General features: G+C 42.1%; 3 protein-coding genes across 11 annotated transcripts in view; 1 reads left to right on the top strand and 2 right to left on the bottom strand.

Moving 5' to 3' along the window:
- FMO5 (flavin containing dimethylaniline monoxygenase 5) overlaps positions 1–4,546 on the bottom strand; it is a 52,263-nt gene extending 47,717 nt beyond the window's left edge. For both annotated transcript variants that reach the window (XM_063664064.1, XM_063664089.1), the window contains exon 1: positions 4,089–4,546. The gene's annotated coding sequence lies outside the window, so the exon portion shown is untranslated. The remainder of the gene's footprint in view (positions 1–4,088) is intronic.
- LOC129015142 (neuroblastoma breakpoint family member 11-like) overlaps positions 1–12,679 on the bottom strand; it is a 2,260,169-nt gene that overhangs the window by 1,159,818 nt on the left and 1,087,672 nt on the right.
- CHD1L (chromodomain helicase DNA binding protein 1 like) overlaps positions 3,899–12,679 on the top strand; it is a 53,400-nt gene continuing 44,619 nt past the window's right edge. For 3 of the 8 annotated variants that reach the window (XM_054452743.2, XM_063663970.1, XM_063663966.1), the window contains exon 1: positions 3,922–4,106. In XM_054452743.2, coding sequence (XP_054308718.1) covers positions 3,974–4,106 — 133 coding nt within the window. In that variant the 5' untranslated portion in view covers positions 3,922–3,973. Of the gene's footprint in view, positions 4,107–12,679 lie in introns of all 8 variants that reach the window. The other 5 variants (XM_063663981.1, XM_054452746.2, XM_054452738.1 and 2 more) reach the window with 4 other exon arrangements.

Here is a 12,679-nt window from a genome sequence, read left to right as displayed (position 1 = left end):
TTTATCCAATTTCCATATCTGACTCACTAGGTGCTTCTAACTGGTGCCCTGATGTTACCTAACAGAGCAAGGATATAACAAACAGCAAACGTAATTTGTTTCTTAATCTGTGCTTAATCCATGCTTGTTTTGGTAATGTTTGCACATGCTAAGTCCCAATGACAGTATTAGTTGGTTAATATTAATCTTATGGAGTTGCTGTTGCCAAAGGACATATCCTTTCTGTGGAGGAATAAAACAACTAACAAAAACAGCATGATTGTATAACCTGAACAATGAATGAAAAATAAGTTGAGGCTAAATTTTATTCTGGGAGTTTATCATGACTCACTAGAAAACACTGGACCAGCTTCCTAAACTTTCTGTGCCTTGATTTGCCCATCTGTGAAATGCACTCTCTGTACTCCAAAGTTATAACAATCATATGCCCTAGATTTTAAAATTGTTCCACAGGCACCTTATTCAAACATTCAACAATATTTATTGAGGGCATACTATTGTAATGCCTAACCTTGTTTTTACTAACCCTGTTTTTAGACTCTCCCTTTCCTTTAATCACCCAGCCTTGTTTCCACCTGAATTGACTGTCCCTTAGCTAAGAGAGCCAGACAGACTCCATCTTGGCTCTTTCACTGGCAGCCCCTTCCTCAAAGACATAACTTGTGCAAGCTGACTCCCAGAACATCCAAGAATGCAATTAACTGATAAAATACTGTGGTGAGCTATATCCACAGTTCCCAGGAATTTGTCCGATTGATAACGCCCAAAGCCCCGTGTCTATCACTTTGTAATAAAGCCCCTGCACCTAGAACTGTTTACTTTCCTGTAACCATTTATCCTTTTAACTTTCTGCCTACTTTACTTCTGTAAAATTGTTTTAACTAGACCCCCGCCTCCCCTTTCTAAACCAAAGTATAAAAGAAAATCTAGCCCCTTCTTCAGGGCCGAGAGAACTTTCAGCATTAGCCGTCTCTCAGCCGCTGGCTAAATAAACAGACTCTTAATTCGTCTCAAAGTGTGGCGTTTTCTCTAACTCGCTCAAGTACAACACTATGTGCCCAGCACTGTTTGTACGAATCCAACACATCCCACCAGTTGCTTGGGCCACATCCCTGAAACCAACCTTTGCTTTTCCATTTCTCCCAGATGCTCAATCAGTGAATCCTATAGGCTCTATCTTTTCAATAGATCTAGTAGCAGACCACTACTCACCACTCCACTATCACCATGCTGGCCCCAAAACTATCAACTCTTGCCCAGACTACTGCAATAGTTTCCAAACTGCCTCCTTGCTTCCATCCTGATCATCTACAGATCTCTTCATACAGTATTCAGAGCAAAACTTTTCTATGTGTCACCTCACTGGCAGACCTGGAGTTTCTCAGCTACCTTTCTTAGCTGTATTTTAGGTACCAGACTTAGTATACCAACAGTCTACTTGGCTTATAGCTAGGACTCTATCATCTGGTATTCTGTTACAACAAATGTACTTTAAGTTAAAAATAATAAACAGGCTTATATTTAACTGGCAAGTGCTTGATATGGCTGCTTTAGCAGATAAGTCTACTGGTAGAATCTAGAGGGGAGGAAATAAGTCAAACATGGAGACCAGATGCAAAAACCACTCATGAGCAGCCACATACGACAGAGGTCCCTCTGGAGAAGCCACCAAAGGATATAAATCTGTCTTCAGATTTGTTTTGAGAAAACACCCAAGCAGGAAAGCTGCTGTACAAAATTACTATTGCCCCATTATGTGACTCTGTTTTACTTTTGTCTTAGTATTAATCCTACCTTGTGGGGAAAAGAAAGAGAGATCAGACTGTTACTGTGTCTGTGTAGAAAGAAGTGTACATAAGAGACTCCATTTTGTTCTGTACTAAGAAAAATTCTTCTGCCTTGAGATGCTGTTAATCTGTAACCCTACTCCCAGCCCTGTGCTCCCTGAAACATGTGCTGTGTCAACTCAGGGTTAAACAGATTAATGGCTGTGCAGGATGTGCTTTGTTAAACAAATACTTGAAGGCAGTATGCTTGTTAAGAGTCATCACCACTCCCTAATCTCAAGTGCCCAGAGACACAATACACTGCAGAAGGCCGCAGGGACCTCTGCCTAGGAAAGCCAGGTATTGTCCAAGGTTTCTCCCCATGTGATAGTCTGAAATATGGCCTCATGGGAAGGGAAAGACCTGACCGTCCCCCAGCCTGACACCCATAAAGAGTCTGTGCTGAGGAGGATTAGTAAAAGAAGAAGGAAGGCCTCTTTGCAGTTGAGATAAGAGGAAGGCATCTGTCTCCTGCTCGTCCCTGGGCAATGGAATGTCTCGGTGTAAAGCCCGATTGTATATTCCATCTACTGAGATGGGGGAAAATTGCCTTAGGGCTGGAGGTGGGACATGCTGGCAGCAATACTGCTCTTTAAGGCATTGAGATGTTTATGCATATGCACATCAAAAGCACAGCACTTTTTTCTTTACCTTGTTTACGATGCAGAGACATTTGTTCACGTGTTCTCTCCGCTATTACCCTATTGTCCTGCCATATCCCACTCTCTGAGAAACGCCCAATAATGATCAATAAATACTAAGGGAACTCAGAGGCCGGTGCCAGCTCAGGTCCTCTGTATGCTGAGCGCCGGTTCCCTGGGCCCACTTTTTTTTCTCTATACTTTGTCTCTGTGTCTCTTTCTTTTCTTAAGTCTCTCGTTCCACCCGACGAGAAACGCCCACAAGTGTGGAGGGGCAGGCCACCCCTTCACTACCTGATTTTTATTTATTGCTTGTCTCCTCCTTTTAAAATATAAGATCCAGGAGATTAGTGGCCTCTATCTTCAGTACCATAAAGAGTGCTTGGCACATAGTACGTGATTCAGTCAGTATTTATAAATGACTCAAGACACAAAAATAGCTTCATGAAACAGTGCTTTGCTTGAGTTTTTATGAATAAACCAATCTGAAGTCATCCCTTTTGTAGCTCATAACAAATTTCTTCCTTTTGTTTTAGGGGAAGATGAGAATAATGGAGGATGCAAATTTAACATGAGTTTACTGAAGAAGGAAGCACCAGGATTAACCTAAATGAGAATACTATTCTAATGACATTAGCCAGAGAATAATATCGTTCCTGTTCCAGTACTGCCAATTACAAGTCACAATATCTTCATTTACAATGTGGGGACAATTATAACACCTAATTATTGGTTATTGTGAGGGTTAAATAAGAAAATACACTTAAAGCCCTTAGGACACCACCCAGAACTTCATCAATGAATGCAGCTATTTTGTTATTATCATATTTATATTAGTGGTATACTACATCATAAATCCACTCAAAGCTGATGTTGAGTCATGGTGACCCCTAATTGAACACATTGCCTCAATCTGCTCCGCATAATGCACTTGAGATACCCACTGCAACAATGACGTCTTTGGTGATTTTAATTTACTACTATTCGGAGGTTCCCAATTTTGGCCTACAGGTCACAGGCAGTAAGAAAGGGATTTCAGGGACTAAACCAATTTATCACTAGGTAAACCAAACAAGGAGAGTTTGATCTTAACGTGAATCACTGGAGGGCACGGAACAAGTCTTACTTCTAGAAACCCCAGGGCCCAGCGGAGTGTCTGACACGTGATAGTCGATGTTGATTAAATAATAAATGAATGATGAACACATGCCACCTCCTTGACGGGCAGTTCAGGCAATCAGACGTCCTGTGCGTGATCAGACGCCTAGCGCTTCAGAAGCACGACTGGTGAGAACTGGGCAGCCCTTCCACGCTCCGCACTACAAGAACTGCCTGTCCCGAAGGGTGAGTGCACCAGCTCCGCTCCGGATATCGTGGCAGGACGCGCCCTCTGGCGGCGCCTCGCTCGTAGGTGGGCCCCAGCGCGCAGTCGCCAGCCCCCGCGCGTTGGGAAGTTGGGAGGGAGGCGCGCGCTTGGCCGCGCGGGGCGGGGCCTCTACCGGCCAGATGGAGCGCGCGGGCGCTGCCAGGCCCGGGGGCCAAGCGCCTGGCTTCTTACTGCGGCTTCATACTGAGAGCCCAGCCGAGGCGGCGCGGGCGGGGGTGCAGGAGCAGGACTTACGGCAGTGGGGGCTGACAGGTGAGCGGGCTCCGGGCGGACTTCGGCCAGGCGGGCCAACCTGTTGGGACTGCCTCTTGCGGGCGGGTGGCGCAGCGGGTGGGCCGCCCGGTGGGCAGTTTACCCGCCGGCGCCAGGGCCTTCCTTCGCTCCTGCTGTGGGCGGAGAGAAACCGCGCCCGGGCTAGGTGGCCGCGGCCCCCGCCTGCGCGGCGCGCAGGGCCAGCGGACGCCAGATGAATGAGGTCGCGGGCCCGGGAGCCAGGCCTGGCCCTCGGCCTGTGGAGGGGAAAAGTGGTGAGATCAGCGCAACCTGCAGGCCTCCGCTGAAGAGTTGGATGGCCTGGTGCACCAAGGATGTAGGTTTCCGGTTGCTGTTCCGGTGGGTTTGTGTCCTGGCCTGTGGAGTTTATTGGTTGCTTCTGTAAAACGATCAACTCATCTCCCAGCTTCAGCTTCTCCGTTTACTGTGCGCGCGCAGTTATTGGAGAATTCGCCACTGATTAATTCTCCCGATCGAGTTACGTGCGGTAGTGAGCGGACAAACTCAAGCAAAGCACTGTTTATGAAGCTATTTTTGTGTCTTGAGTCATTCATAAATACTGACTGAAGCACGTACTATATGCCAACTTAGCTTGTCCGCTCACCACCGCACGTAACTCGATTTATTGACACTAGCCTTTACGGAGAGTCTGCAAAGCGCGAACCTTGCATGCCCCCCAGCCCTGCCGCTGCATGGCTGACCGTACTTCCTGCTGCTCCGAGACCCCGCTCTCCTCCTGGGTCTGCGCTGACTCGTCGCTGAACCGCCCCAGCCTCGTTTTCCTTACTTACAAGTTGGGAACGTAGTGTGTGCTTTGACTGTATTGACAGAATCATGCATCAGTAATAATAATACAGTCGTTTATTCATTACTTATTGAATGCTACTGGGAGCGTATTCTTAGGCATTGGCTACAGAGACGAGCAAAACAAATATGGACCCTTCCTACCTAGAGTTTTAGACTACTGAGAGTGCATTTAAAAGTATAAACAATAATTTATTTAAGTGCTCAATACCACGAAAGAGTGAGGTTTGTCATTCTAGGAATGAAACAAAAGGTGCAATTCTGTGTTCAGCTTAGAAGACAGAAAGATGAAGTTGAATGGAGAGGACGCAGACGTGAAAGAGAAAGACCTCTCTCCTTGATTCCCTGAGTCTGTAAGAATGTGTGGCTGTAAGGAGTATGTATCCAGTTTTAAGTATGAGCTTGTAGACTGGTCTTTTTATGTTTGACTTTATCTTAACTAAAGTTTATGTTTGTGGGTTTGCCTATTTCCTTGCAAGTGTTGGGAATGGTTCTTTAAGAACTTGTGTGAGAGAGGGCTCAGAAAAGTGTGTCAGTTGATACTTAGCTGTGGATAATATGCCAGGAGAAACGTACATATGGGCAGGTGTTTTAGTGAAAATGAGGAGACAAGAGGTCCCTAGTTTGAGTGGATGGAATGGAATGAGTAAATTCAGAATTAAGTAGGCAAATGTGGCAACTTGGATAAATTGGTAGTGGAGAAGGAAAATAGAAAAGCGGAGTCAAAGGAATAGCTACTGAATATTATAACTTGTAATTTCTATTTCTATTTACCAGAATAAAGTAGTATTATGAGAAACTATTCTTCATGAGTTGGTTAAAAAAATTCTTACTCCTTTTTTTTTTCGTTTGGTTACAGAAGTAGTACATATTTTCAGTAAAACATTCAGGGAAATAGCCTATGCGTGAAGAAAATAAATATTAATCTCCATAAACTCCTTACTGTTAACATGTTCTCTATCCTGTATAATTTCCTTTACTTTCTGGTGGAGGGGGAAGGTGCAAAAATGGAGTTTCATGTACTTTTTTTGGGAAATCATAACTTTTTTTCCTTATCATTCAGTCTTCTTCAACATCATTTTTAATGGTTACAGTGTTTCAGTATATGGATGTACCATAGTTTAGACAGTCCCTCTTCTTGGTATTTAGGTTTTTTTTTTTGCTATTGTAAGTAACATAAATATCCTTGTAACCAAATATTTATTTTAGCTATGGACGTTTAATTCCTGAAAGGTACCATTTCTAGGATAAAGAGTATGCAAAATTTTTGCTTATTTCTCTATACTGTCAGCAACACTGGTATTTTCTAATTTGAGAAGTTAATATGCTATTGTATTGTTTAATTTAATGTTTATTTGGTTACCAGTATTGATGGACATTTGGATATTCATATTTGGATCATGAGGTTACCTTAGGACCTTTTTGTTTCTGGAATATGCAGACCTATTACTTCTTGCTGTTTTGCTTGCTTTTTCACTACTTGTCATCTCCCTGACAGAAGGGCAAAAGAATCTACATCTGGAGGTTAAAAAACTAAAGACTACCTTTCCCAGACCCCACTGTAGTTTGGTTGTAAACGTGACTTAGCTTTAGCCAGGCACATGACTGGGAGATTTGGAAGGGGAAAGTGAGGGAAAGGACACAGAGGGGTTTGGATTTTCCGCTTCCCTCTTGGCTACTACCTCATGGATCTCTGGGAGGGTACAGAGCATTCATTTTGTTATCATGGATTGTGGCTGCGTTGATAAGTTCCTGGGGCTGACAGTACCGTGGCCTCCTGGTTGGTTCCTGGCTTCCAGGTCATGGAGGTAGATACTTCCTTGGTGTGCCCGTGCTGTGGTGCTTGATTTAGCAGTTGTACCCAGAAGATCAGCCTAGATGTTACTCCTCCAGCCCTTTCGACAATTTTGTGGTGATCTAATTCCCTGTATTACATCCCTTTCTGCCTAACCTACCAAGGGTAATTTCTGGTTTTTGCTGTTGACTCCTAAGTGTTAAGTATTGTTATCTTTGTGGATATAATTCCATATTATTTTTGAAAATTCAATTTTTTTTTTTTTTTTTGAGATAGGGTCTCACTCTGTTGCCCAGGCTGGAGTGCAGTAGCCCATTGCAGCCTTGACCTGCTGGGCTTAAGTGATCCTCCCACCTCAGCCTTCTGAGTAGCTGGGAGTACAGGCATGAGTCACCAGTTGTAAGAAATAATACAGAAAGATCCCATGTAACCTTTACCCAGTTTCCCCTCGTGGTCACATCTTGCAGTGTGGTAGATTATCACATTGTGTACACTTGCAACGATGGTACACTATCACAACAGGATATTGACATTGATTGGTACAGTCAAGATCCAAAATATTTTCCATCTCCACAAGGATCCCTCAACTTGCACTTTGATAGCTACACTCACCTCCCTTCTACCTCACCAATTCCTTAACCACTGGCAACCACTAATCTGTTCTCCATTTCTATAATTTTGTCACTTTGAAAATGATATGTGAGTAAAATCATACAATATGTAGCCTTTGGGGACTGGCTTTTCTTCACTCAGCATAATTCTCTGGAGATTCATCCAGGTCGTTACATGTATCAGTAGTTTGTTTTTATTGCTGAATAGTACTCCACAGCACAATATACCACAGTTTGTTTCACCACTCACCCACTGAAGGATATCTGAGTTGTTTATAGTTTGTGGCTGTTGCCAAAAAAGAAAAGAAAGATATTGTAAACACTTGTATACAGATTTGGTTTGAAAATAAATCTTCATTTCTCTGTAATAAATGCCTAGGAGTGCTGTGAGTGGGTCATATGGTAGTTGTATGTTTAGTTTTTAAAGAAATTGCCAAACTGTTTCCAGAGTAGCTGTACTATTTTACATTCCCACCAGCAATGTATGACTGAGTTTGGATTCTTTGCATCCTTGCCAGCATTTGATATTGCCACTTTTTTATATTGACTATTCTAATGTATGTGAAATGCTATCTCATTGTGGCTTAGATATGAATTTCCCTATTGGCTAATGAAATATGTAACCTCTTTGATAAAATGTCTTTTTCTGTCTTTTGCCCATTTTAAAATAGGATCCTTTGTTGTTGTTGTTTTTTCACTGTTGAGTTTTGACATACTCTAGTCTTTATATACTCTAGATACTAGTATTTTCTGAGATATATGTCTTACAAAAGTTTTAAATTTTGGCTAAAATTTATCAGTTTATCGATTTTTTCTCTTATGGATTGCTTTCTTGTTGTTTGGTGTCAGATATAAGAACTCATTGCCTACTCCTAGATCCTAAGGAGTTTTTTCCTAAAAAAGTTTTACAGCTTCTTATTTAAGTCCATGATCTACTTTGAGTTAATTTTTGTCGCACAAATTTTGATATGTTATATTTTCATTTTTATTTAGTTCAGTGTATTTATTTCCATGGAGACTTCCTCTTTTGATGGACTGTTTGGAAAGAAGTGTGTTGTCTAGTTTCCAAGTGTTGAGAGATTTGCCTCTAATATTTCTGTCCATGAATTCTAATTTTATTACACTGTGGTCAGAGAACATACTCTGTACAATTTCAGTTCTTTTAAATGTGTTGGGGTTTTCTGGCCCTGCTTTAGTTTGGATATGGATTATCTGTCCCCACCAAATATCATGTTGAAATTTGATCCCCAGTGTTGGAGGTGGGGCCTAATGAAAGGTGTTTAGGTCATGGGGGCAAATCCTTCCTGAATAGATTAATGCTCTCCCTGAGTGAGGAGCAGAGAGAGTGACTGACTTCTTACTTACTAGCTTCCAGAAAGCTGGTTGTTAAAAAGAGCCTGGCATCCCCCACCCCTTTCTTCCTCTCTCACCATGAGATCTCTGTACATGCCACCCCCACTTCTCCTTCCGCCATTAGTGGAAACAGTCTGAAGCCCTCACCTGAAGCAGATGTTGGTGCCATGCTTCTTGTACAATCTGTAGAACCATTAAGCCAAATAAACCTCTTTTTATTTATAAATTATCCAACCTCGAGTATTCCATAGCAACACTAAATGGACTAAGACAGGCCCTGAATATGTTGTATGGTCCATGGCACTTGAAAAGAATGTGTATTCTCCTGTCTTTGGGTATCAGCAGAGCTGCATTCATTTCTGGAGGCTCTAGGGGAGAATATATTTCCCAGCATCCAGAGGCTGCCCACGTGACTTGACTCCTGGCTCCTTTCCTCCAACTTCAAAGCCAGAAACATTGCATCTCTTTGATCCTTCTCTAGCCAGCTTCCTCTCTAACCACAGCTGTTAAAGTTTCTTCGAATGATGCATGTGATTAGATTGTATGTCCATTGCGTTATCCAGGCCCACCTTGATAATTCAGGGTACTCTTCCATCTCAAGCCCCTTAACCTTGATTATATGTTCAGAATGCCTTTTGCCATATAAGGTCACATACTCACTGATACCAGGATCAGGGCTTGGACATCTTTGTGAGGGCCACTATTTTGTCTACCACTTCTTCCTTTTACTTTTCACTTATTTAATTATTTTTGGGTTGAATTTCTTGTGGACAATTTATAATTGGGTTATGTTTAAAATCCACTCTGGAAGTCTTATTTTTTTATTTTTTTATTTTTTGAGACAGAGTTTCGCTCTTGTTGCCCAGGCTGGAGTGCAATGGCGCAATCTCAGCTCACCGCAACATCCTGCCTCCCAGGTTCAAGTGATTCTCCCACCTCAGCTTCCTGAGTAGTTGGTATTACAGGCATGAGCCACAATACCAGGCTAGTTTTGTATTTTTAGTAGAGACGGGGTTTCTCCATGTTGGTCAGGCTGGTCTTGAACTCCCTACCTCAGGAGATCCTCCCGCCTCAGCCTCCCAAAGTGCTGGGATTACAGGTGTGAGCCACTGTGCCCGGCCAAGTCTTTGTCTTTTAATTGGTATACTTACACCATTTATATTTCAAGTAATTATTACTATGTTTGAGCTTAACTCTGCCATCTTACTTTTATTGTTTTTAGTTTATCTCTGTTTCTTTTTCTTGCCTTTCTGTGAATTATTTGAACATTTTTTAGAATTTTATTTTTGATTATTTACAGTGTTTTTTAGTTTATCTCTTTGTGTAGCTCTTTAGTGGTCGTTACGGGTATTGTATGTAAATGTACGTGTGTGTGTATAAAATCACAGACTACTGATATTGTCATTTTACTTATTTGAGTAAAGTATGGAAGCATTACTTCCCTTTATATTAACATTACTTGCCTATATATCTATCTTCCCTTTATATTTATAGGTTTACTTTCTGTTTATAATTGTCTTAAATATTTCCTTAATATACCTTTAGAACCACATCAGACACTGTTATAATCTTTGCTTCAGCGGTCAAACATAATTTTAAAAACTCAAGAAAAGGAAAACCTATTGTATTTACACATATTTTTGAATGCTACATTCTCACCTTGATGTTCCAAGGTTCCATCTTTTATCATTTCCTTTTTTTCCAAGGGCTTCCTTTAGCCATTCTTTGAGGGTAGGTTTGTTGATGATAAATTCTCTTTGTTTTCCTTCATCTGAGAATTTCCTCTTCATTCCTGAATACTATTTTTCTTGATTACAGGAGTCTGGATTGACAGTTCTTTTCTTTTGATATTTGAAACATGTTGTGGCATTTCTTTCTGGCCTTTAAGATTTCTGACAAGAAATCTGCTTGCATTTGAATAGTTTTTCCTCTTTAAGTAAGGTGTTGTTTGGTTTTTTTTCTGGCTGCATTTAAGATATTTTCTTTGTCTTTTGTTTTCAGCATTTTAATAATTACATATCTTGGTGTGCATTTCTTGGTTTTGTTTTGTTTTTGTTTTTGTTTTATTGAGATAGAGTCTCTCTCTGTCGCCATGCTGGAGTGCAGTGGTGCTATCTCGGCTCACTGCAACCTCCGCCTCCTGGGTTCAAGTGATTTTCCTGCCTCAGCCTCCTGAGTAGCTGGGACTACAGGCACCTGCCACCACGCCCGGCTAATTTTTGTATTTTTAGTAGAGACGGGGTTTCACCATGTTGGCCAGGATGGTCTCAATCTCTTGACCTCGTGATCCTCCTGCCTCGGCCTCCCAAAGTGCTGGGATTACAGGCGTGAGTCACCACGCCTGGCAATGTTTTGTTATGTTTGCGGTTTACTCAGTTTCTTGAAACTGTAGCTCTTTAGCCAGATTTGGGAAGTTTTCAGCTATTATTTATTTAAGTACTTTTTCAGCCCTATCCTCCTTCACCTGTTTTTACTGGACAACATTGAACAAATGTTAGATCTTTTGTGGTAGTCCTGAAGGTCCCGGAGGGTCATTTGTTTTCAGTCTGCTTTCTCTCTCTTCTGATTGTAATCTCTCTATAACTTCTATTCTGTAGAGTTCACTGATTCTTTCCTCACTTCCTTCCATTCTGCTGTTGATCCCATCAACAGCATCAGTAGGCTTTTATTTTGGTGATAGTATTTTTCAGTTTTTAAAATTTCCCTTTGGTCTTTCTTTATATCTTTTATTTCTTTGCTGAGATTTCTGTTTCTTACCTGAGGTTTCCTGTTTTTTTTCAATTGTTCAAGTGCATTCATAACTACTTGTTGAAGCATTTTATCATTACTGCTTTAAGGTCTTTGTCAGATAATTCTACCATCTGTGTCATCTGGGTGTTGGCACCTATTGATTATCTTTTTTCGTTCAGTTTGAAATCTTCCCGGTTCTTGATATAATGAATGACTTTTATAATAATTGGAGCCAGGCATTTTTTTTTAATCATGTTTAAACCTCCTGTTTGACTGTCTTTGTCTGATGCTGCTCTGGCAGGGGAAGAGGGTCTGCTGCCTTGTTAGTGCCAGGTGGGGATAGAAGTCCAGGCTCCCCCTTCAGCCTCTGTCCACATCTGGGGATTGGGAAGGGGCTCCTCCATCCTGCTGGGTGAGGGTGGCAGTTGTGGCTCCCTCCTGAGTCTCTACTGATCCTGCAGGGGAAGGCTAAGGGCTAGGGCCTCGTTACCGGTTGGTGGGGATAAAAATCCCAGCTCCCTACTTGGCCTTCTCTTATACCATCCTGGCTGGGGTGCTGGGGCACTCGTTGTAGCTGTAGGTAGAAGTCTATGCTTTCCATTTAGCCTTTGCTGGTGGGACCACAGGTTTATTCCTGTGGTGTTTACTAGAATAGAGCAGTTATTATCTAAAAGTTTCCTGTCTTGCTAGGCTGCCATTTTCTAGCAGGAGCAGGCTTGTGAGGGGTGGGGGTGGTATGGTTTGGCTGTGTCCCCAACCACATCTCACCTTGAATTGTAATAATCTCCACGTGTCAAGGGTGGTGCCAGGTGGAGATAATTGAATCATGGGGTCAGTTCCCCCGTATTATTCTCGTGGTAGTGAATAAATCTCACAAGATCTGATGGTTTTATAAATGGGAGTTTCCTGCACAAGCTCTCTTGCCTGCTGCCATGTAAGATGTGACTTTGCCCCTCATTTGCCTTCCACCATGATTGTGAGGCCTCTCCATCCATGTGGAACTGTGAGTCAATTAAATCTCTTTCCTTTATAAATTACCCAATCTCAGGTATTATTAGCAGCATGAGAAGAGACTAATACTGGGAGGTGTTCTGATTTGTTTTGGTTTTGGTCTACATCAGTTGGTGTTTCCAGTTTGCTGATTTCTTGACCTGTCAGACTGGGATATATAAAGCAAAAATAAATTCCAGGGAACTTACTACCCTACCTTCCTCAGGTCCCAAGGTCGCTAGCTAGTCTGCTTCTTCACTACAGCTTTC

This window comes from Pongo pygmaeus, chromosome 1, assembly GCF_028885625.2.
Source record: "Pongo pygmaeus isolate AG05252 chromosome 1, NHGRI_mPonPyg2-v2.0_pri, whole genome shotgun sequence".
NCBI classification, from domain to species: Eukaryota; Metazoa; Chordata; class Mammalia; order Primates; family Hominidae; genus Pongo; species Pongo pygmaeus.
The sequence above is the reverse complement of the archived record's forward strand: the minus strand, read 5'-3'. Positions and strand labels throughout refer to the sequence as shown.